Here is a 25,081-nt window from a genome sequence, read left to right on the forward strand (position 1 = left end):
GTGGGGCTAGGTTTGCTTTCTTTATTATTCAGAAACTTGTCTTGTGTTAGAAAGGTAATTGAATATATATCTCGTCTATTATGTGACCTTTCTTGGAATGGTCTGGAGCAGAATTGCATTATTAAACATAGTAATATCTTTGCAGCAAATGTTATAAATATTTATATTCATTTTGATAAATAAACACTCTAAATAAGTCCATATCACTTCAGGTCAAATATCAGGCTAATATGTATTACCAAATAGTAATTATTTTTTAAATTGGTGCTTAGTTTTCTGGATTTTAGAATTGCACATAACAAATTGTAGACTTGCATCTTTCCTCCCACAGAGTTTTGCTGGGTCCACTCTCAGAGTTATGTAGTATGCTACTTTGCACAATTAAGTCTTTACTCTTCTTAGTCTCTATCATTGTGCAAGATCTCCAAGGGCAGGAACATGTCTTTTCTCTATGCTCTTCAGGATCTAGGATGTTTTTAAATCTTATTAGGGGTGTTAGATATATTTTCTATACAAGAAAAAAAAAATCACATCAATATTCCAAATACATGGATGGTGATAAAAGTAATTGTCAATATGACAATATGCCTTTTCATCATAATTAATAATATGCATTGAGTCATTATTTGGGCAAATTTCTTTGGAATGGAACAGCCTAAATTATATTGTGTTTATCCTACAAGATCTCATAAAGTATTTAATCAATTTATCACTGGATCTGCCTTAGTTAGGGTTCCAAAAAGAGATAAATAATGCTCTAAAATATCAAATTCTAATCTAAAGTTTGGAAAGTAGATGATAGAGGAAAATTCTTAGCATTTTATTTTGAAATTTGCAGATGTAATTTAAAAAGTCAGTTTACCGTTATTTGACAAAAATTGTATTCATGCTTTGTGTTTGTGAAGTTTTTTCTTCATCATTATAATTTATTTTACAAGAAACAGTAATTTTTGTCACCTTACCTATATGTTGTCCATACATGTGATAAAAGAAGCTGAAACAATATGCAGTGTTTGTGGGTCCATAAGGGTTTTTGGGAGCTATACTGAAAACAGGGCTGAGAAGTCGAGCCTTTTCACCTTCCAATCTGGGTCGCGATGTCTCAATATACATATAAAAACCTTAAAACAGACAATATAAAGTGTTTAAACACATTCTTATTAGGCATAATTAAATTCAAATCATTGAGAAGTTCTATAGTTTTCAAAGTAAACACTGACAGGAGAATTTGCATCTCATTTATAAACTTTGTATGTGTATGCATAATTAATTGTGGCTTTAACATAGAGATTAAATCATCTACCTACTTAAAGATGCAATGTACAAAAACTTGAGACCAAACTGGATGTTTAGACTTGACAGCCAGGTGCGGTGGCTCACGCCCATCACCCAGCCAGCACTTTGGGAGGAGAGGTGAGATGATTGCCTAAGCCCAGGGGCTCGAGACCAGCTAGGACAACCTGGCAAGACCTCATCTCTACAATAAATCAAATGAATTTAGCTGGGTATGTTGGTGCATGACGTAGTTCCAGCTACTTGGAAGGCTGAGGCAGAGAATCTCCTGAGTCCAGCAAGTCAAGGCTGTGATGGCCGTGAGCGTGCCACTGCACTCCAGTCTGGGCAACAGAGTGAGACTCCGACTCCAAAAAAAAAAGTTGACTAGAATACCAAAAAAAATCCTAATCTTTCAACTGTATATACCAGTGAGTTCTGAGAAAAAGTTAATCTTTACAGATTTTTGAAATATAAAAATGATTGATACTGTACATAAAATGGAATGTTTTAGTCCATAATTTTCAACTTGAAGGCTAAAATATTCTCTTATATTTCATATTAATTCCATTTTAAATATCTCTGATTGTGAGGAACACAATTTCATACTCTCCTACCTTCTTTGGAGCCACTACGGTCAGCATTAGGTCCTGTGTTAGGTGTATATTTTGTGTTTCTTGTTGCAGTACTTTGTTTCGTCCAGTCAAAATTATCTGTATCATCTTGGGTGAACAAACAAATGTTACCGTCTTCAAATCCACAGTGAAATTCTCCTGTTAACACATTTTAATTAAAATAATTAAATTACTAGAACTAATACAAACATTGCAATATTTTTATTTAAAAAATTTCAAACATTACATAGCAATAATAATGCAATATTGTAATAATGGCACCAGAGCCATAATAGTGCACAATATTACAACTACACATAAAATGATTCCAATTTTAATAAAAAAGAAAAACAACTGTATATGTAAATTGGTATTTTATTGAATAATTAATATCTAAACCTTTTTCCTCTGAAATAAACAGATAACTGAAATTAAAGAATACAATTCATGCTAGAATTATGGCTGAACAATTTTCCTAACCTTCATTTTGTAAGTATAGGAACAATCAAAACAAAACTGCCAATTGGAAAACTGCCTTTAATAATTTACCTGATGTTGTTTTAAATATGTATACCTTGAGTTTATAATTTTCCACGCATGTTTAGAAATTATTTCATGTATATCCATTTGCATGAGTGGAAGTTTGCTTAGGGCAAGATAAAAAAGCAAATTAGTTTGAAAAGCAGTCAACTCTCATACTTCATTTGAACGTGAGTTTTTCCAGATGCCTGAAATTCACTTGAAACGAAGTAATGAAGAGACCTTATGAAGACTTTGAGGAAGGACTAGGATGTATTGCATGCCTACCATACACTGATTTCAGATCCAACACAAATTTTAAGAAAGATTTTTTTCAACTATTCCTGAATTGTGGGTGGTAGTGATGTTTCTAGGTAACAATGCTTTTTTTTTTTTACTGGTATACACCCTGATTGAAAAATAAGTACAAATAAGAAGTTAAAAAGGTCCACTAGACCCATATTTAAATGGTGCATATCCTGAATTGAGAAAATTTAAATGTAGTGTATTTTATTTCATTCAACCTAATGATAATTCTATGAAATCACTATAATCCTTACTCATGAGGCTCACAGAGAAGAGAACTTTGGTAGAGGTCAGTTATTAAATAACAAAGTCAAATGGAATCCAGATACCCTGGAACTCATAAAGATGTAAACATCTAATGAACAGAGACTCCCACTGAGTCTCTCCCCTTACCTCACTCACAAAGGGTTAGATCTATCAGATATCCTTGGAAATGTAGAATTTGGTTGAGTCATATGGGGGGACCCCCCAAAATGAGGATTATCCTTTGGAGGGCGGACCCCTTGTAGTACACTTAAAATTTCTTCCTCAGGATCAAATAGTCAACCAAAGTTTTTATTAGGAAGTGTTGAGAAGATTGCATCACAATCTGTGAGTCGTGGCAAACAGGTGAATGTTTCTTCCACTGTGACAACACAACTAGTGTTCAATAGTTTTTCGCCAGAAATGGCATGACTCCCATACCCCACCCTCCCTTTTCACTAGATCTGCCCCAGCGACTTTTGTTGTTTCCTGGAATGAAAACAATTCCTCAAAGGAAAATGTCTTGTTGATGTGGAAGAGGTGAAACAAAAACAACAGAAGCACTAAATGGCATCAAAATTGATGAGTTCAAAAACTCTTTTGAGCAGGGGAAAAAGCATCTCAATAGGTAGGTGTCTTGCATCAAATGGAGAATACTTTGAAGGTGACTGGAGTATAAACATGTAAGAATAAATACATTATTTTCTATAAATAAATTCTGGAATTTTTGGGAGGTCCCCCCTACATATATCCAAATGAATTGAAAACTATTGAAACTGCAAATGAAAATAAAACAGTCTTTCCCTTTAAATTTAAGGAATGAGTTTATGCTTTATTTTGATTTTTTTTTCAGACTAAACACTTACTATACCTCTTTGTATTTATCTATATTACATATTCTGGATAAGTAGAGTTATAGGGAATATAATCATTTAAAGGAAGCTAAATCAGTAAATTTCTGGATAAATGATATTCCATAAAAATATTTGCTAGACATATATTTATGTCATAGATCTTGTATCAATAGGACATGACCTTTTGAAGCTATCATTTGAAAATAAAGATAGCAATGCAGTTACATATACTTATACATTTATTTAAATGTCTTTTAGGTACAATATGAGATTCTTTAGTCGCTACTTTGGAGTCATGACAACTCCATAAGGATATTACTGTGGAATATTATGCAGTCATAAATAAGGGCAAATATATGGACTTTGCAACATCTTGGAGAGATCTGGAGTCGAACATACTCAATGATTTATCACAGAAACAAAGAACAGAGTTCCATATGTTCTTACTCATAAGCTGACCTTAAATAAGTATAGTGCTATAAGAAAGCGATTGGCAGTAGTGGGAAACTGTAAGGCGAGTGGGGGTGGGATTGACAGTTGAGGGAAACTGCTAGGTGAGGGAGGGGCATACCTCATCAACAAGGGTACCTGAGTGATCAGTGTTTATATACCTAACTCTGAATTGTACCCCACATCTTTATAATAAAAATTTTTTTAAAAGGATACTACTAAGTGTTTTCCATTGTTTAATTACACACTACAAAGCACGAAAAAGGTGTTAAAGATCAATATAAAGATTAAGGATTTCAATTTATAGTTTTACTGCCAAATCTAACTTTTAATATGTTACTTAAAATTATGTATAATGAATATTGAAAACACAATTTAGTCAAATCTTTTTGTAATTTAATGCAAACTTTTTTAAAGAGAAAACAATTTTGTCTTCAAAAATGAAAAAAAATTAAAAATGAATATTTAAAAGTCTCATAGCAAAATTAAGAAATAATATGCTTAGGAAAATTACAAAAAATTTCAGATATTCCTAAATATTTAATAATTTAGATTATTTTATATACGTTGTCTTTAATATTATAATTAGTATAATAATTTAAATCAAAGATATATAAGCTACATAAATTGTTTTCCAAGCATACAAGTATTTTTTACAGTAAAGAAGAACACTACTAAAGAGATTTTATATAAAATTAGGGAAAATGAAAAAAAAATCATGCAACTAGTTAGACCATAATAATTTTATGATTATCCTATCACTTTAAATGAGATAATTATAAATATGTGCAAAGAAGCTTATTCTTAAAAAAGTTTATTAGAATAAAGAATATTTGATAGACAATGAAAATGCACTAGGCTGTATAAACTTATCAAAAGTCAATGTAATATTAAATATTTAAAGATCATAAAATAGGTAAATAAGGTCCAGGATTTTCACATAAATATTGAACTGTGAATTGACTAGATCTTGAGATTGTTATTAATTTTCTAATTACATGATTTTGGTAGCGTTTTAGGGACTATATAGCAATAAATAAAGATAAATTAAATATTTTTTGCCACATTAACTCCAGAATTTTGTTTTGTTTCCCCAAATCCTTTCCAATATGATGAAGAAGTAATCAAAACTAAGGAATAAGAAGCCTGACACCCAATGGCCCCCTTGCACTCACCTACCCTTTTTTGTCATTCCTTAAACCTGTAAAAATCTACCTTAAATTAAAAATCAAAAGCTCTCCTGGATTGATATTTTAGAGTGGGTATTCTTGAACGCTTGGTCTCAAGTGATCCTCTTGCCTCGACCAACCAATGTGATAAGATTACATGTGTGAGCCACTGTGCCTCGCCTAGAGTGAGTTTTCATGGTAAATCCTCTTTTTAGTTCAAAATGGTTTTCCAGGGATAGAGAGGTTTTCATTCATGGGAATGTGTTTTAGATATATATGTGTCATCTTGTACACATTACCTTTAATATGAAACAAAATAAAATAATATTCCAAAAATTCTAAAATTCAACAACTTTACAGAATTCATAACCTAAATCAGAACAAATACATTGGTATTTAAAGTAGTGTTTTGTGAAAGAAAAAAAAAAAACTCAAACATTTCAAATACCAACTTTCTAAGTAGTTATAGGTTTTTATGAGTGGAATATAGAAATTCAAAGAAGAAAATTCAAAGAAACATGTAACAACAATAAAAATGATATGCAATTCCAAAAAAGAAAATAATAATCCAACAGTTACAGAAATAGCAAATATGAAGCAGGTTATAAAATGGCTCCATATTTCTATATTTAGAAAAATTTATAAAAATAAATGAACAGTATCAGATAATGTTTTTATATCCATGCCCCTCGAAATTTAAAATAAACATTTAATGCAGATTTTACTGGTTCTAAACTATTCTGTTTTAAACTAAATAAGAATAGTTACTTAATAATCTTTGCATATTTATACATATTGCTATATATTTATTAATTATGAAATGCAGTGCCATTTTTTTAAAGTGAAAATATACTTACTCAAATGAGGATTTACTGGAGCTACAAGAAAAGCAAAAGAAACAAAACAAAAACAAAAACAAAACAATGTTAGCATGGCTTGAATGTCTTTTATAAATAAAAGTCTAATCAGTGCCTCAAAGTTGTTTTTTTTTTTTACCAAAACGTAATGATCTTCCCCACTGTGGCTGTGAAGAATTATTTCTGCAATCCATTTTGTTCTATATAGGATTGAGTACAATCTACTTTGGAGCTCAGCAATAACAGCCTCAAAGTACCCAAAAGGTCAATGCTAAATAGCATGAGGAATTTGTTCCTTATTCAAGGAATGAAGTTGCTGACCTTTAATATCTTAACCAGTACTAACCAAAAAAAACCCAAAAAAACCAAAAACACATCAGATACCAAAAATGAGACTGACAGCAGGCAAACCTGTAATCTAGACAACTTAATAATGAAAGCGATTATCCAAGAGAAATTACACTTTTGATTTTTGCTGTTTTTTCTACTTATAGTAAGTATAACATAGTATATATGTGAATACTATACATAATACATACAAAAACTATTAGCTGCTTCAATATTACTGTCTAACTACATTAAAACACACACACACACACACACATGCACACTGCATTTTCAAATGACGCATCACACATTTTGTGTTTCTGTGGACCCGAAAGAAATATTTGTTTCAGAAAACTAATTGTGTTTGCAATAAAAGTGCTAACTGACTTCTATCCAAACAACAATGAATACTTTAAATTTTACTAAAACTTCAGCAAACATGTATCTCACCTAAGAGAGAAAATGGTGTCTGCATTTATTGATTAGGCAGTTATCATGCTGAGAGAAAATTCCATTCTGAATGAAGGAGAGCATTATTGTAGTTTCCCAAGATTATAATGGGCAGTTAATCTGCCCTGCAGACTTAATGTCTATTTTGTCATTTTCTTGGAGTTTGCTGTTAACCACCTTTATTAAACTTCTACAATAGTAGGAAAGTATGAGAGACAAAAAACGCATACATATGCACAGAGCATGTATATATATAATTGTTACATTAGTACATGAAGAACAATTTTAATAAACTGAATATTTCCATTTTTATTTCTATTTCTACATACAGGATACAATTCCTATCCCCTCAGTTGTTTTGATTCTGCATTCCACATTGCCAATCATGAAAAAAATAACATAGAAAATGAACTATATGTTTACTAATTCCACTGGGGGTGAGCTAAAAATAGCAATTTGATTTTCTTGAAATGTATCAATATCTTTTATTTTAAAAATTAAAATTATTTTATAGTTAATATAAAAATTAAAAATCCATATGCTATCTTTCAAAGATGTAAGGAACTTTGAATTGTAATTTAGTTTTAAGAAATGACATATGTATCTATGTATATATATAAATATATATGTGACTTCTAACAAGACTGACTTTTTAATTTTTTTTTAATTTTTTAAATTTTTAATTGCTTTATTCTAAAGATGTGGGGCAGACTGAATTTGAATGGAGAATTCTCCTCCAATATTTTAGTGACCTAATACACTATAACTAGCACAGTTAACTTTGTGAGATTTTGCAATTCTAATTTCAGAATATTATAGTGAATTTTTTTTCTTCTTTCACTTGAACTTGAATGCATAGCTTCTTACAAATGCCTGTTATAGAATAAATGGTGTTACAACAAAATTTATATGTTAAAGTCTAATTCCCAATGTAACTGTATTTGGAGATAGAGTTTTAAGGAGATAAGATTAATTAAGTTGTAAAGGTGTGGCCCTAATTAAATGGGATTAATGTTCTTATAAAAGGATGAGGAAACAGCAGAGAACTCATGCTCTCTTTCATGTGAAGTTTACCATCAATAAGTTAGGAAAAGAGCTCTCCCCAGAAACCAATCATGCTAGCTCCTTGATCTTGAACACTCCAGCCCCTACAATTGTGAGGAATAAATTCCGGTCATTTAAGTCACCCAGTATGGTATCTTGTTATGGCAGCCCAAACAGACTTATGTAACATCCATACACCATTGAAGTATACTTTGCCCAAATCTATATTCCATAAAAGCAGTTTTAATTAAAATGTTGACATTGTTAATGTGTATGGCTAAGAATGTGAAAATAATTTTAAAAACTTAGAATGAAAAGTAATATCTAGTTTTCATTTTAGTTTGTTGTCTCTGAGTGTTCAATAACTACTGCGCATACTAATTTTTTAAAATAGCTCTGTAAGGAAAGTCATAATGATCTCCTTAACTTAGCAAAGAAGTAAAGATCTACTGATGGACAGTGAACACTAGCTCTGGTCAGGGTTTGTCACTTCACAATTGTATAGCTTTGCAGGACACTGAAACTTTCAAGGTTCCAGTATCTTCATCTTTTAAAGATATAGATATTAATTCATACTTCCTAACAGTCCACAATCAAATAGTATGTAATTTTATAACATAAAGAAAGCACAAATATTAAGTAAAAAAATATAATAATTAATATTCTATAAATCACATGAAATTAAAATTTTTAAACAGTTATATAATTTTCTGCCCAAAAAGATCATGGAGCTGGTTACAGAATTACCATTGTTATTCTGTGCTAATATTTATATCACCAACATAAAAATGCATATTCTAAAGGACCACTTTTAAGAAGAGATATGCAATGATTCTAATGCCTTTATATTACTTTGTCATCCATAAAATCTCACTCTACATTATACATCTTAATTTTTTTAGCAAAAATTGAATATAGGTACAAAAAGCTTTATTGAATCTTTAATAGTTTCACTTCATTTTTCACTTTTAACGGTATTCACTGCTTCCTTCTTAAATAGGAAAAATATATACTTAATGCAAAACACAGTGGAGAACTTTAACTACAAATAATGCATTCTATTGTCTTTTTAACTCAAGTACTGATAGTCAGTGATAAGGAGAATAATATTCTACTGAAGCATTGAAGTAAATATGAAGTATTTCACCAGTTTTTAATTCAACCATGGAAAGCATTGAAAATTCTAGAGCTAATATTGACTATTGTAGTTCTAAAATGCACACAAATTTCTACTTGTAATATATTAATCTCTTTAGTATACACCAAAATAATTGCATATTTAATTGCCATTGTTTCTCTTTGAAATATTAATTCTAGACAAACATTTTAATCAATTTTTATTTTTTCCACAATTCTGCACTAGGTTCAGTTTTGCTCAAATAGGACACTTAAACAATGAAATATTTTATGCATACCATTAATAAAGGTAAATTATCACAAGCACACACAGAAACATTTAGGAATTTTTAACATTAGCAATATGAAGAAAGAATGACTACCAAAAACAACATTCTGAAACTAAAATGTCTTTCAATATGTAAATAAATAAACTGTGGTACATCTATGCAAAGGGGTATTACTAAACAATAAAAAGAAACAAGTTATGAAGGCCCAAAAAGACATAGAAAATTCTTAAATGTGTATTAATGAGTGAGATAAACCAGTCTAAGAAGCTTAAATAAATTTACAACATTCTGGAAAAGGAGAAAGTAATAAAGACAGTAAAAACATCAGTGATCACCAGCAGTGTTGGTAGTGGGAGACAGAAATAAAAAGGTAGAGCATAGGGGATTTTTAAAGCAATGGTATTCTGTACGATACTGTAATGGTGGATTAATGGCATTATATACTAGTCAAAATGCATATTGCTGTACAACACAAATAATTAACCTTCATGTAAACTACTGGCTTTAATAATAATGTATTGATATTTGTCTATTAAAATTATATCAAATGTACCACAATAATGCAAAGATGTTAATAGGAAAACCTGTGTCAGGAAAAGGGAGCTCTCTATACTTTCTGCTCAATATTCTGTAAATCTGAAACTGCTCTAAAAGTAAATATATTGATTCTATTAAAAAAAGAGAAAACATTTCAATCCCATGTCTTAATAATATGTTTTAAATCCATTAAGAATTTGAAAATATAAAATAGTGGCAAATACTACATCAAAAATTATGGGATCAAAAATGAAGGAACATTGCTGACATTGTCACATAAGTTCAGTGTTAACTAGAGCATTATTCTCTATCTCTACTTGTAATCAAATATTACAGTTTATGAAGATTAAGCTATTGGGTTTTGTTTGTTTAGTCAACTGGCTGATGATCCAGAAAATCGATATGCCAATTTTACTTTGTGCTAAATTTGATAGATAGTCATAACCTAAATATTCCATACACAAATATTTAATACACAAATAAATACTTCTAAATATGAGGCTACTTACCGCTATATTTGATCACACGAATTGTTGAATCCCCTTCACCAAATTTGGTGAGAGGAGTCAGTCGGACTTCATAAGCTTCTGGTTTAATTAACTCAGTCAAATTATATGTAATTAATTCTCCCTTTTGAATATTCCCATTTATCTTAATCTCCTGTTCCCACCAACGCTGCTGTCCAGCCTGAAATAAAAAACAATTATATAATAATGTTCCCAGTATTTTTTTCAGAGGTACTTAATATGTTCTAAGGTAATGGAAAGCTAATTTTGAAATTTTATTAAATTTAATAGTACAATATATTAATGAATACATTTTATTAAAGACTAAGTTTCTATAATGAGCAACAAATTTTGCAGAGAATAGCCAAAATTATCAAAGTTTCATTAAATAGATTTAATATGTTCTCTAATATTAAGTAGGATTCAGACAGCTCAAACAAGTGTCTCTGATATGGAGGTTGAAGAGATGTAAGTTTACAATATTAATGGCATATGAGCTTCTTGAATACCTTCAACTTCTTTATCATATTAGCAAAAATATGTATTGCATATATAACAGTTGTCAGGATGTATTCTAGGTATTAGAGGTATAAAACAAAGAAGACCAAATCCTCAACTTTTTTAAGTCTATTAAGCAGAGAGATACAATAAAAAATAAAGTACATGTATCACAAAATGATTTCAATCATTCAAATTGTAATAAAGAAAAATGTTAAAAATGACAAGGGGATTAAGAGTGACCAATGGGAAGTCCATGGGGGGTACTCTTTGATTTAGTTAATCAGACGACACCTCCATAAGAAGGGAACCGGGAACTTCAGTCGATGAAGGCTAAGAATCTACCGGTGGATTTGGCAAGATGGACATGATGGTGACCTTGAAATAAATGACACCACTGGAGCAATGAAGGTGAAAACCTGATTGTAACAAGTTAAAAGAAGAATTGGTTATACAATACTTCCCACACTAAAAAACAAAAGTTCAGATAATTTTATAGCATAGCAATACAAATGTCCAGAAAGCAATTCTGATTTTATATAAAATGTTCTAGAGATTTAAGAAAAATAAAATAATAATAATAAATAATAAATAAAAATAAAATAATAACTCCTCAACTAATTTCATTTAATTTAAACAAAAAAATTAAGTTGGTACAAGAAAGGAAAATTACATACATAGACACCAAATTCATCAAGTTTTAATAGTCATTTTAAATTTAGTATGATTCATCTCATAAGGATGCAAAAATAATTTACAATTAGGAAGTTTATTAATTTAGTTATCTAAAAAAAGAATTTAAAAATTCTAACAGATGGAGAAAAATTTTGAAAACTGCAACTCCTATCTATAAGAATAGTATTAGCAAGCTAGAAACAGAAGGGAACTTGATTAATCTGATAAATAAAATCCAACAAAAATCTAGAGAATGCTTACATGTTAAAATTCTTTCCTTTAGAATCACAAATAAGAAAAAAAGTTCAATATAATCTATTCAAAATTGTACTCTAGTAACAATAAAGTAAATAACCATTAGAAAAACAAAAGTAAAATATATCTGTAGGGTTATCTACATAGAAATTTCTTATACATATACACTTGAATGTCTTTTACAAGTATTTGGAAGTTTTCTTCATTATATTTAAGCATGCAGTCTATTAGATTTGTTAATATATAACCCACAGCTTTGTTTGCTACTATAAATAGTGATTTTTTTTTTTGGCTTAAGCTATTGTACCAATTTTTTGTATTTTTTTATGCTCACCTATATGTACATATAATATACATATTACATATGCAATACTTTTTGCATATTTATATATAGTAAGCATGGTTGCCTTACAATACGTGTCTAATATTTTTCATATCTGGAATCTGTGGTGTCCTTGTTTATGGTGTTTTTCTTCTTGTGTTTGACAGGGTGCTGACCATATGGTTTAAATTTTATTACTGGGATTTCTTTGAGGATGAAGACAAAGACATATTCTTTAGAGATATATCTTTGTTTCTGACATGCTGCTCCTAAGGGCATCAACAGTATGGTTCACTTTTACTTTGATTGTGAAACCTTTTGGTGTCACAGATTAAAGTAGAGACGATCCTTTGCTTTGGGCAGTCCTTGGGTTTTTATTGCTGTCTGTTCAACACTGCCAAACTGTTACAAATCAAAGTTCAAGTTTGTCTGTCTTGGTAAACAGCTGAGGGCAAAAACAGTTTGGGCAGGAATTCCATTTATTACTTTGGAACGCCATTACCTAGAAACTTTCTCTTTTCTTTGTATGTACACACATACAGATATACTAGTATATGTGCATGCACATACACACATATGTACACACATATACATACATACTGTATATACTTAGTAAAAGGACATAAAACAGAGTCAATATAGCCAGGGAACAACCACTTTAACATTGCTTAGCTTTGTCATGTTTTTCTAGTTCACTTTAACCTGTCCTCTACTCATCAGTTAAGGACAGAAATGTGTTCTCAGAGGTAGCTATTGATAATTGTTTTACAACCCCTTTCCCAGCTTGTTTTGTAAATAGGTTAACTTCATCCACCCTTCAAGACCTTTGTGACACAGACAGACCCCATCACCATGGCAGCACTAATATGACTAACCCAACCATCTCACTGCCACCATCACCTGATATCAGTACCTGTGCTTACCTGCCTTTCATGATATCCTGAAACATCACCACGAAGTCACCTTAAAGACCTGTCCTCCATCAGAAGGAAGGTTTAAAAGCATTCAACCTCAGGCAGTCTTTGGTAATTGCTTTACTAAACTCTAGTCTGGCCACATGACTATTTGAGCTACAAACACCATGTTTCCCCAAACTCTGGCCCCCTCCTCTGACTTGGGAAGGTGAATCCCCTCTCTCTCTCCAATTTACTTTCTAAATAAGCTACATTTTTGGATCTAGTTTCTGTGCAAGTCATTGCATCTTTTACATGGCACTGGATCGCAGACACCACCGTCTGGTCTAACCTAATATTTTGGAGGTCCCACTGGAATTTTGACCTAGCATTTATATATAGGTGTATATATGCATATTTATTCATCTATTTATACATTTTTTTTTTTCTGAAGGTGAGTTAATCCTAATTAGATAGCCTAGATGGCTACATTTCTGGAAATGAAAATCTCAAATATGTGCTCTGTTAGTACAGTCCTATACAAATGACAATAAAATAATGGAAAGGGATAACCCATACATAAATCTGTGGGACTGTCCACACAGAAGAAAAAAAGATAAACTACTTATGCATGGGGAAAAAATGAATTGGATTCTTTTCTCACATCTTATACAGAAAAGTTAATCTTAGGGGAATCAAATAATTAAAGACAAAATTTAAATCATTTAGGAAAAATACAGAAAAATGTTATTATGACTCAGGCAATATATTGCTTTCTTAAACAAAATAAGAAAGCATGAATCATGAAGAAAAAATTGATGAATTTGATACATTTTAAAATTAAAATTTTAAGTTGAAAATTGACTTTCATCAATATTCCCTATTAAACATGGAAAATACAAGCCAGAGGCTGAAAAACATATACAGTTACCTAGACTTTATTAAAAACTCCCATAGCTAAACAACAAAAATAATTCAGTAGCAAAGTGAGCCCAATAAGAACAAGTATTGCATAGGAAATCCAAATAACTAATCAACTATAGAAAAGTCTCAACCTCACAGTGAATTTTTTAAAAGGGACAAGAATTTTAAAAGAAAATAAGTATATTAGGGTTTGGTGTAGAAACAAAACATGTCAGAACCAGGAGGTGGGGGGTTGGGAAACAAGTGAGATTTCATCCTTCATATATGCTAACAAGTTGACGTGCAACAGTATCATGGATACTAGCAGAAGACTGGTGACTACTTGGCCAAAGAAAAAGACTCATGACACAGCATACAGCCAAAGCTTTGCAGTATCATTGATTTCCCTTGCCTCCAAAGCCCACAGGGGTAGTAGAGAAATACTCAGTGGGATGCTGCATATCCTTGGTTGTGTATCACACCTGAGGACCCTGAGCTTAGGAAACCTTGATATTTTATAATTGACAATAACCAAACCTGCCTAACCATTGATCCAAAAAGAAGACATCGTTATTATATCAGATATCACACGAACACTTCCTCTGTTCCAGAGAAAGATGCTATATTCTAAAGACGTTTGCTATAAAAATGACTTTGAAAAGATAGGCCGTGATAAAAAGGCAATTAGTGCTTCTGTATACAAGATATAAAGAAATGCAAGAGACCCATGAAAAACTATCTCTTAAAAATATGTCCTTGACGAACATGAAAATTGGTGCAAATCTGTAATTTGGCAATAAAGACAATATTACAATGAGAACAGGTGAACACTTATGCTCACAAACAGGGATATTCATGGCATTGAAAACATGGAAGGTGATCTAAATATCCATCCATAAGAAGTAAAACAATCAAACTGTAGACCTGACATAAAATTGAATATAAAATATACCATAAAAAAGGAACCTATTTTACACACATCAACACGGATGAATTTCACAAGAGTAATATAGAGCTAAAATTAATTTTGAAGTTGACATATTATAAAACTTAACTTAAAACCAAGAATTTTGAAAAGAAATACATATATACATATGTATTAGAGTGTAAAGGAATGCAGAATAATAATTAACAGTTTAAGATGTTGTTTACATGGGTTGAGGTGTGTGAAGTGAAGACGCAATTGTGAGGGGTTAACCAAGTTCTTCAACTATACTTGGAATTTTTTTAGATTGGTGGTAGATATACAAATAATGATTATATTATTTTGTATAAGTCTGAATTCTTCTTTTTTTAAAAGAGAGAATAGAGAATAAGATTTAGAAACAAGAAATTCTGAATTTTCTTGAAACTCCCTTCCTTGAATTCTAAAACATTTGTCTCTATCTTATTGATTCCTATGTTTACATTTCTGGAAACTGCTTCTTATTCTCCTTCTGGGTTGGTTTTCTTTTTCATGAGTTCTAAATAGTGATGTTCTCAAGAATTTTATATTTAGTGTTTTTGATACTGTGCATTAGTGTTTTTCACATTTAGGGATGCATGTGTGTCACTGGACAACCTTTTAGCCAAAATTCTAAGTCTCAACCACCAGTAATTACGTTTCAATTTGACAAGCATCATTTTTAAAAGGCTATTCTTCCATATAGTTATCTGGATGCAGAAAATCCAGGCGCTACATTTGTTGAGGCACAGCTCAATCTTGCTAAATCATCTCATGAATACTAGCTAAATTTGTATCTTCAGGTCAGAAAATTAAGAGGAAAAAAGTCATCTACAAATATTTACCATGTGCCAGGCACTATGTTTATTTATTACTATAATCTACCACAAATCCTAGTAGGTAGTAACTAATATTACTAGCTTTGTTTTACAAATGGGAAAACCGAGGTAGAGAAAGGTTAAGGTAACTTTCATAAGTAGCAGCTCCAGAATTTGGTTAGAACAAAAATGACTCTTTCTGGCATAACTTTCTCCTGCATGTTCACTTATTGTTGTTTCCCAGAGCCATCATGTATTTAGTCACAATACACTTATAGCACTAATGGGGTGTTTCTCTGCATAGAGGCTACAAGTCAGAAACAATTTCTTATTAATTTTTACACCCATATTTTCTGGTTATTTGCTAGATAAAGATGTGATGAGATTAAATCCCAGCATATAGTATATATTTCACTGGCCTCCAAGGAGTACAGCAGGAATAAAAGTTTGTTCAGTGATAACTGCACTCTGTTACTGAATTTACATACAATAGTAAAGGATATAAATGTACTTACATTCTTAGGTAATCATGCAGAGTTAATATCAGATATTACAAAGTTACTATCAGTTGTGGGGGCTAAAGTGGTACAAAATAATTTAATGTAAATAAAAAATTATTTTGCTGTCTTTAGATTTTAGATTTTTATATGTGCAAACTAAAGGCAAAGTGCCAGTATTTCAAAAGGTAGATAAAAGTACTTTAAATCCACAATTATATATATATAAAATAATCATGGTGTACTTTTCTGGATGTCACAATAAGTAATATCACTCAATATTTGTAGTACATCCCAGTGGAGAGACTGTAGGCATCTTCTTGTTATAATGAGTGTTCTACTCAAGTAATTTCAGTTGGCAGATACATTGAGGTTGTGAATTATTACAAACTCCAGCATATATAACTTCATATGTGTATTAAAAAAGTAATAACTTTGATTCCAAGTATTTAATTTAAAGCTGTAATGAAAGTGTATACTTCAGCAGTTGAAAAAATAAGCAATTAAATACTTCATATTGTATCTCAGTGAGCTGTGCAAAATGTAAAAATGGAAAATGCAATGCAATGTTTGCACATACACAAAAGGAAATTGAATATTATTCCACTGATTAAAGGTAATACTACAAAACCCTCAGAGAAAATGGTATCCAAACCATACTATAGATGACAGTCCCAGTTCATACCTATGAGCAAGTTGACATGAAAGCAAGCATTAAACTATTTCTATTTTTTTACCTCAATTTTAAACAATACTTCAGCTTTCATTTTTCTGAGAGATATATTCCTTCTATATGATTTGGGGTTCGCCCCCAAGTCCCCCAAATCCCCTAAAGCGAGGTGTTTTTTGTTTTTTTGTTTTTAATTAAAAGCTGTAGTTTGTTATTTTTACCAAGGGATAATTAAAAGGCTAACGCTGAAAAGGTCTCAGGAGAAAAACTCAGATTATTTTTTTTCTTTTAGCTTTAAAAGGAACAAAATTGACTCCTTTAAGCAGAAGGCTGCAAAAGATTAAAAAATGAAAAAATGCGACTATCTCTTCCTCTTTGGCGGGGAGAGGAGACTGTAAATCTTTTTCAGTACTATAATGAGCTCCACCAAAAAGTACAAGATAAGTGACAACCTAAAAGAGAAGAGGAAATACGCCAGTTGAATTCAAGGCATATGCATGTGTTTATTTCATTTATTTTCATGTCACTCTGTAAGAGAGATATTAACATATTCATTTCATAGAAAACCCCTGTTCATGTTTACCAGCCGCACTGCTAGGAAAAATAATAGCTGACATTGAAAATCCAGGTAATACAGACCGTAAATCATATATCCCTATGATTATTTCACAGATTATGATCTCTTTAAGATGACATTTTTATGGGTTAAATTCATACTGTCGTATAGTCTCAATTAAAAGGCTACATGAATTTTAAGATGCATTATTGTTTTAATAACACTTTTTAGAGGCAAGGGGATAATAAGTAACATGGCATTAAATGCACCTTATTTCTATTTCTACTAACTAATAATAGCAAAAACCTTTATCCATCTAATTCCGTACCTTTTCTTCTTTCAATACCACATTCAACAAGTAATCTTTTGAATAAATGGCACTTTTCACATCATGGAGGTATTTTGCTTATCATATTTTGCTCATGGAATTAACACCTTTAGAAGTGATGGTGCATTTTTTAGATACCCTGATGTTTACAAGTGTTTGTCTGCCATTTCTCTTTGGAAGCTTGTATTATTTTTCTTAATTGAATTATGTTATGCATTAAAGTTTAGTAGATTTCCTTTACATCATCCTGCCATAGTAGTGAAAAGAATGCTTATTGCTTGAACTTAGTCAACTTCATCTGGTCTTTCTAGTTCTGTTTGAGTATCTAGCATTCTTTTTTCAATGTCCTTAGAACTGCTTTGGCCTTTAGTCAATAGTTCTATTCAGTCTGCACTCTTCCTTTGAGTCTAACAGTGTTATTTCTGCCTTTTATCAGGAATACTGTAAATCCTGACAGTTTCCTCAGAACTCCAGTGAAACAAAGAAATAGCCAGGCTCCATTCCTAGAAAAATCTGACTCATTCTACCTGGCTATGCTACTCTCGGGCACCCCCAGGTGGGGACCCAAGCTTTTAGGCAAAGTTTGCAATCTTCCTCAGCCACTAGTTGGGAAGTGAGCCTATATCTTTCCTATTCAGGTAGGCGGTAGGTGCCTTTCTCAGAAAATGTTTAGGACTCATTAATTGCTCTTTTTTCTCTTATGCGTAAACATTTCTCTTTACCATATGTGAGGACTCTATTTGCACTAGAAATTTCTCCCAATTTATTTTTATTTGTATTTAATTTTAAAGATGTGGGGTATAATTCAGGATTAGGTACAAAAGTGGTCACCAACAGGTAAAGTTTGGGCCTCCCTTTGATCCCCACTTCACCTGGTTTGAGGTCAGTTACCCTTATTTCTCCCACTATTTTTATTCCTAACATAAGGCAGTTAGAAACTCAACATTTTTTTTTTCACAACTCCCTCCTGTCCACTTTCTCCACCATGACCTCTATTTCATTTAAAGACTGGACTTTCAAGGCTACTAATTTTGTTTTGGATTTTACAAAATCTGTTCAAAACTCATTTTCATCTTTTTTCTTTTGCATAGATATGGGGTTTGTCTTCCCAAACCATAAACCTCAGCCTCCTCTGCTGTGATTTTAAATAATGGAAGAAATGCTAATAAAGAGAATTTTAAGAATAAAAAATAAATTTGTTACTATTTCAAATTCTCAACTTCCCTTTTAATCAAAGGTTTTAACGTATATGGCAAACTACTGTCAACTTGTATTTAACTTTGAGAGTCTACAAGAGCATTCCCCAAAGTATTTATATTTATCTTAGCAATAATTACTGATTAAAAAACAAAAACCCCACAACAGTCCTCAGGTAAAGACAGCATTACGTGGGTCCATAACTCAGTTCTCTCACTTTTTTGTGCAGTTTAGCAAGTTTTCTTCCTTTGCCTGTGTTAGTGAGCCACTGCTGTCTGGAGGGATGTGAACAGGCTATCTAAGTAGAGTGTCTAGTAGACACCACCAGTGTATAAATGAAAGGCTTGGCAAATATAATTCAAGGATGTTTTCTCAAAAAGATAATTAAGCATTATGCACATAAAACAAAGTCTTGGGTAGTATTTTTGCTCAGTGATCATAGAAATAGGAGAAATAGAAAAAGAATAGAACCTAAAACTTCCTAAATATATGAACAGTGTTATGACACAGTTAAAAATGTAATTACAGGAAAATTATGACAAACATTAAAACAGAACTGTGAACAAAAGCAAGTCCTTTAGCACTCTGAAAAAAAAAAATACTGTTTTTGTAGTAGTTGAAAGTGAAGTGAAGGTTTGAAACCAGACTAATAAGAAAGGGTTTGGCAGTAGCAGGATACTGTTGGTGTGGTGTAGGAAGGACACAACATCAATAAGGGCACCTGATCTCAAACCAGGCAAAGTGAGGACCAAAGGGAGGCCCAGATTTTACCTGTATGATGCCCACTTGTATACCTAATCCTGAATTGTACCTTACATCTTTAAAATATAATATATAAAAAGATTAAAAATTTTTAAAAAGCTGGAAAGAGGCCATTGCTTTGCTAAGCCATGGTCTGACCATGTGACTCTCTGAGCCATGGTCACTATGTTTCCTAGCTTTGGACTCCTCCCCTACCTTGGGGAGGTGAATTTCCTCTCTCTCTTTCTAATATAGTTTTAATAAACTATATTTTCCAATCTGAAGAAAAGAAGGCTATGCTTATTTACTTTTTGATAATTTGTAGTGCTTCAGTGTTTTAATATAGTAATCTATAGTCAGATGGATAAATTTAACAAATTATGTAAAATAATTATACACACTGACAGCTTCACTGTACTCCAATAATAAAGTAGTCAAAGAAAAATTAAAAAAAAAAAAGACTAGCGTTTACAGAGTCCTTAACATAACTAGTCAACAGGAAAACATCAATCAAAACTACAGTGAAGTATCACCTCACACCTGTTGGAATGGTTATTATAAAACTGGCAAGTGATAGCAAGTGTTAGTAAGGATGTGGAAATAAAAGAACACTCTACATTACTAGTAAGAAAGTAGATGAGTGCATCCATTGTGAAAAGCAATACAAAGATTCCTAAAGTAAAAAATTAAACTAACTTATGAACCAGAAATCTCTTTTCTACGTATATATCGAGGTATACATCCTCATAAAGTCAGCTGCACATCCATGCTCATTGCAACATTATTCTTAATAGTCAACATATGGAAACTTGTCAATTAATGAATGAATGGATAAGTTAATGGATGAATGTGTGTGTGTATATACACAAGTACATATTATTCAGTTTTAAAAATGGAAATCCTGCCATTGGCAATAACAAGATGGACCTAGAAAAAAACAACAGATGCTGGATAATGAACATTTGTATATCTAAGCCTGAATTGTACCCCACATCTTTAAAATTAAAACATGTTTTAAAACTATGCTAAGTGAAATACGACAGAAAGGAAGAAATAGGTTGCATGATCTCACTTATACGTGAAACCTAAAACAAAACAAAACTCAACTACATAGAAACAGAGTATGAAAAGTGGTTATCAGGAGAGGGAGTGTGAGAAAGATGAGGAGATGGGGGTCAAAGGGCACCAAGTTTCAATATGTAGGGTAAATAAGCCTAGAGATCTATCATAGAGCATAGGGACCACAGTTAATAATATTGTGCACTAGAAATCTGCTAAGAAAGTAGTCTTTAGATACTAGTACCACACGTACACTCAAACAAAAAGGAACTATGTGAGATGATGGATATGTTAATTTGCTAGACTGTAGTAATCATGCTACTATGTATGACAAAACATTACATTGTACACCTTAACATATGCAACGAAAAAGAGAAATTAAAAACATATTAATAGCACATTCACATTTTAATACTAGAATTAAATTTCTAGGGAAAAAAATCAGACAGTCACATTTTTTTTTCCAGAAGCCTTAAGAATTTAATCAAAGAGATTGATCTTATTTAAAGATTCTCTTTTGTGCTCTTACTACAAATTATACTAAGTTAGGCTCCCTTCAATTCACTGTGTCTTCAGCAATAGAGTGCCTCAGTGTAAAATTTTCTAAGTTTTCTTAGATTTCTCTGTGATATGTCCCTTAATTTCACCACCAAACATCATAAAGGCTGATCCTTTAACGGTGTATTTGATTCCTTTTCCAAAATTTTTGGAATTGCAGCTTGGAATGATAATTAGGAATACTCAGCAAAATTATTTTTGTTTGCTAAAAAAAAATAATAATAGCTAACAACTTTTTTAAGGAATCAATATTGGAAAGCATTTTGCTAAATATTTTAGACATTATTTTAATTTAACCTTATAAAAATCCATTAAGGTTAATATTATTATCCTTATTTCCTTATTTGGGTAAAGAGATAAGTTAACAAACTTTTCCAGGTCCTACAGCTGTTAAGAGACAGAGATGATATAGGAACTCAATACTGTTCAATTTCAAGATAACTCTTAAAATCTTAATCACCATTCTTTATTTCCTGCTATTACACAAAATGCTTTTCTTTCACTGCTTTTCCAAAGTGCACTGTAATTGCATTCCCTTATAAAGTTATAAAGGATTTTTTTTCGTAATTGGGAAGGCCTAATTATGATGAACTGAATTACATGGCAATGGGTGATAGACAAGGTTAATCAATCAATCTTTAGATCAGTTAGCTATACAAAAAGCTTTTGATTTTGTGAGACTTGGAAGTTTAAGTGAATTCAGATTCAGCTTTGGAATGTTATTTAGGGACTTTAGTGGATATGTGCTCTGGTTGTGCTGAGTTCATACTCATAACTGTTGTATAAATCATTAAATGACAGGACATTTCATATTGCCTCAGGAAAGAAATTGTGTATATTATTGACACATCCCCTCTACCATGTATTTATTACTTCCATCTGTTAAAACAAAACAACATTTAAAAGCACCCAGGATACCATGTATAACAAATAAAAATAATCATTCTTCAGCAGGTTCTGATAAATTACTATGGAAGAAAAACTTGCTTTCTATCAAGTTTGGAAACAGCACCGTCTAATTATTTTCTTGTCATGCTTGGATCAGCAGGTGAAAGGACACTTCAACTCAAATATTAATTTGTTATAGATTTCAAACTTGATAAATTGGACTTAAGAAGCTCAGTCAGCATCTTTCTTCATAAATTGGGTTTTTTAAAGAATACAAATAGATTTTCTAGGAAGTAATAATAGAACAGTATTTAGGTTTTGAGTATTTAGAGATTTCAGTTTTGATTCATCTTGGTATCTTTTTTACAAAAGAAGGATCATCATTTTCTTCAATAATTTTTATGAATAACTAGATATATCTATAGGATATTTTACAATTGCTATGCTCTGGAGTTATTACTAATAGTTTTATATTTTGATTCTACAAATGCCACCTGTATCTTTCACATCTCATTGATAACTTCCTTTTATAGTTTTTCAGCTGAAGTTCTTGCTTCTGGTGAATTCTGATTACTACCCAACCTACATATTGCCTCTAAAGTTCAATTTTATTCTCCTGCTCAAATTATTTCACTAATTACTCTTGTAACACTAATTATATGTAGTCAGTCAAAATTTATGTTATCAGGTATATTTTCTAAGTCTTGTTAGACTATTGTAGCTTGATACCACTTAAATAGATATTCATTTTGGCAACCAATTTGACATTCATAAAGAGAAACCTCAGGAAAATTTATTTTCATAGATATATATATTATGCTGCATTGCTATATAAATGTAAACATTTATGTACTATACCATTAATTATTGACAGTGATTAAAACCTTAATCATCAAAGTGTTCTAAAATAATAGAAGAAAAAGGGTAAGAAAAACAGGCAATACTTACACAAATATATAAATAGAGTTTAGTAACACTGCATTTTGAATTTTAAATGTTCATAATGTTTTTGTAAAAAGCATTGCACAACGCCAGGCTCGGTGGCTCAGCCTGTAATCCCGCGCGTTGGGAGGATGAGGTGATTGAATTGCTTGAGCCCGCGGGTTCGAGACCCGCCTGGGCAACTTGACGAGACCTCATCTCTACAATAAATCAAAAAAATTAACCGGGCGTGGTAGCACGCCCCTGTAATTCCAGCTACTTGGAAGGCTGAGGCGGAAGGATCGCCAGAGCCCAGCAGGTCGAGGCTGCAATGGCAGGGAGCGGCCACTGCACTCCAGTCTGGGTGACAGAGTGAGACTCCAACACAAAAAAAAAAAAAAAAAAAATCATTGCACAACATTTGCTGATACATTTATTTATTTACTTAAAATAATTTAACTTAGGTTGGCATGTTAACCAAAAGTAATGAGGAACCAAGGAGAGAAAACTCTTTTTATATTACATGAGTTGTAATACAGGGAGTGGAAAGAAGAGCAGACAAAAGTATGGAAATATTATGCCAAATATAATCAAACACAATTTAATATAATTTCAAGCTCTGTATACATTTTCTTTGAGTCTTAGAAAATTTAGAATTGAAAATTATCTGAAATCCAAAGTCTTATTTTTAGTGAGTTTATGACCAATGAGGTTGTAACTTTGTCTTAATTCATGTACTGGACAATGAGGCAGGTGATGCCACTTGCTAACCTATTCCCAGTTTACTTGCTCTTTAGTAAAACTCCATTTTTAATGGTACTGCACTTCTGAGCATCCTTTTAAATTAGTTGGTGTCATGTGACCTAGTGCTGACCAATGAGGTGTAAGTGGAGGTACTGTGTGATGTTTCTGGGAAGGTTAGTGAAGATCACCTAAATAACTGGGAAGTTTTTATTCATTTAATTTTTTTTAATGCTTTGCCTTTATTCTAGATTCTGACCTGCAGCTATCTTAGAGGATCAGGTAACCTAGAGCACAAATGCCACACCCTATGATAATGACAAAAGAAGCCATAACCCTGCGCGTCTGATAATATTGTAGAGCACCATGTCAATAATAGGATACTGATGTCTCAGCTGCTTTTATGTAAGAAAGAAAGAAACATCAATGTCATTTAAGCTTTTATTATTTTATTTTCAGTTATATGTAGTTGTATGCAATCTTCACTATTATACATACTAATCATTAAGAAAAGATTGCTGCATTTACTCAATGTAAATTGTAATATAAGTTTTGCCAGAAATTCCCAATAAATCATATTATGGTTTTGTTTATACTGTCTTCTATCAAAGAGTCAGTTGTGAATTGCAATATAATATTTGCCAAGGTAAAAAAAATGCGACACTTGATTCACTTAGCAATTGTATGGCAGTATCATGTAACAAACAGCCAGAAAAGCTTACTTTATACACAATCAAAAGCAGTTATTTCTAGCTTATGCATGTGCAAGCTGTTTGGGTTTTATTTGGTCTAAGCGAGGCTTGACTGGACTTGTTTCTAGTCATGGGAAGAATTCAGGTTAGCTCCATTTCTCTCTCCTTCTTTTTTGGACCATCAAGCTACCTAATGCAGATTCTTCTCATTAATGGAGTCAGACAGTCCCAAAGACACAAGCAGAATCACTCAAGCCTCTAAACATCAGTCTCAGAACTAGTATCTGTCATTTCTACAGGACGCCCATTATCAAAAGCAAATCACTTGGCTAAATTTAACATCTGTTGGCCTGCAAAATGCTCCCCCTAAAA

General features: G+C 31.7%; 1 protein-coding gene across 1 annotated transcript in view; it reads right to left on the bottom strand.

The window, feature by feature from the left end:
• LOC103274923 (MAM domain-containing glycosylphosphatidylinositol anchor protein 2) overlaps positions 1 to 25,081 on the bottom strand; it is a 127,622-nt gene that overhangs the window by 31,389 nt on the left and 71,152 nt on the right. The window contains exons 3-6 of the mRNA XM_008072340.2: positions 10,558 to 10,735; positions 6,285 to 6,305; positions 1,890 to 2,045; positions 963 to 1,121 (exon numbers count right to left, since the gene is read on the bottom strand). Coding sequence (XP_008070531.2) covers positions 963 to 1,121; positions 1,890 to 2,045; positions 6,285 to 6,305; positions 10,558 to 10,735 — 514 coding nt within the window. The remainder of the gene's footprint in view (positions 1 to 962; positions 1,122 to 1,889; positions 2,046 to 6,284; positions 6,306 to 10,557; positions 10,736 to 25,081) is intronic.

The sequence above is a fragment of the Carlito syrichta genome, unplaced genomic scaffold, assembly GCF_000164805.1.
Source record: "Carlito syrichta isolate Samal-C Ts95f unplaced genomic scaffold, Tarsius_syrichta-2.0.1 Scaffold315131, whole genome shotgun sequence".
Lineage (NCBI taxonomy): Eukaryota > Metazoa > Chordata > Mammalia > Primates > Tarsiidae > Carlito > Carlito syrichta.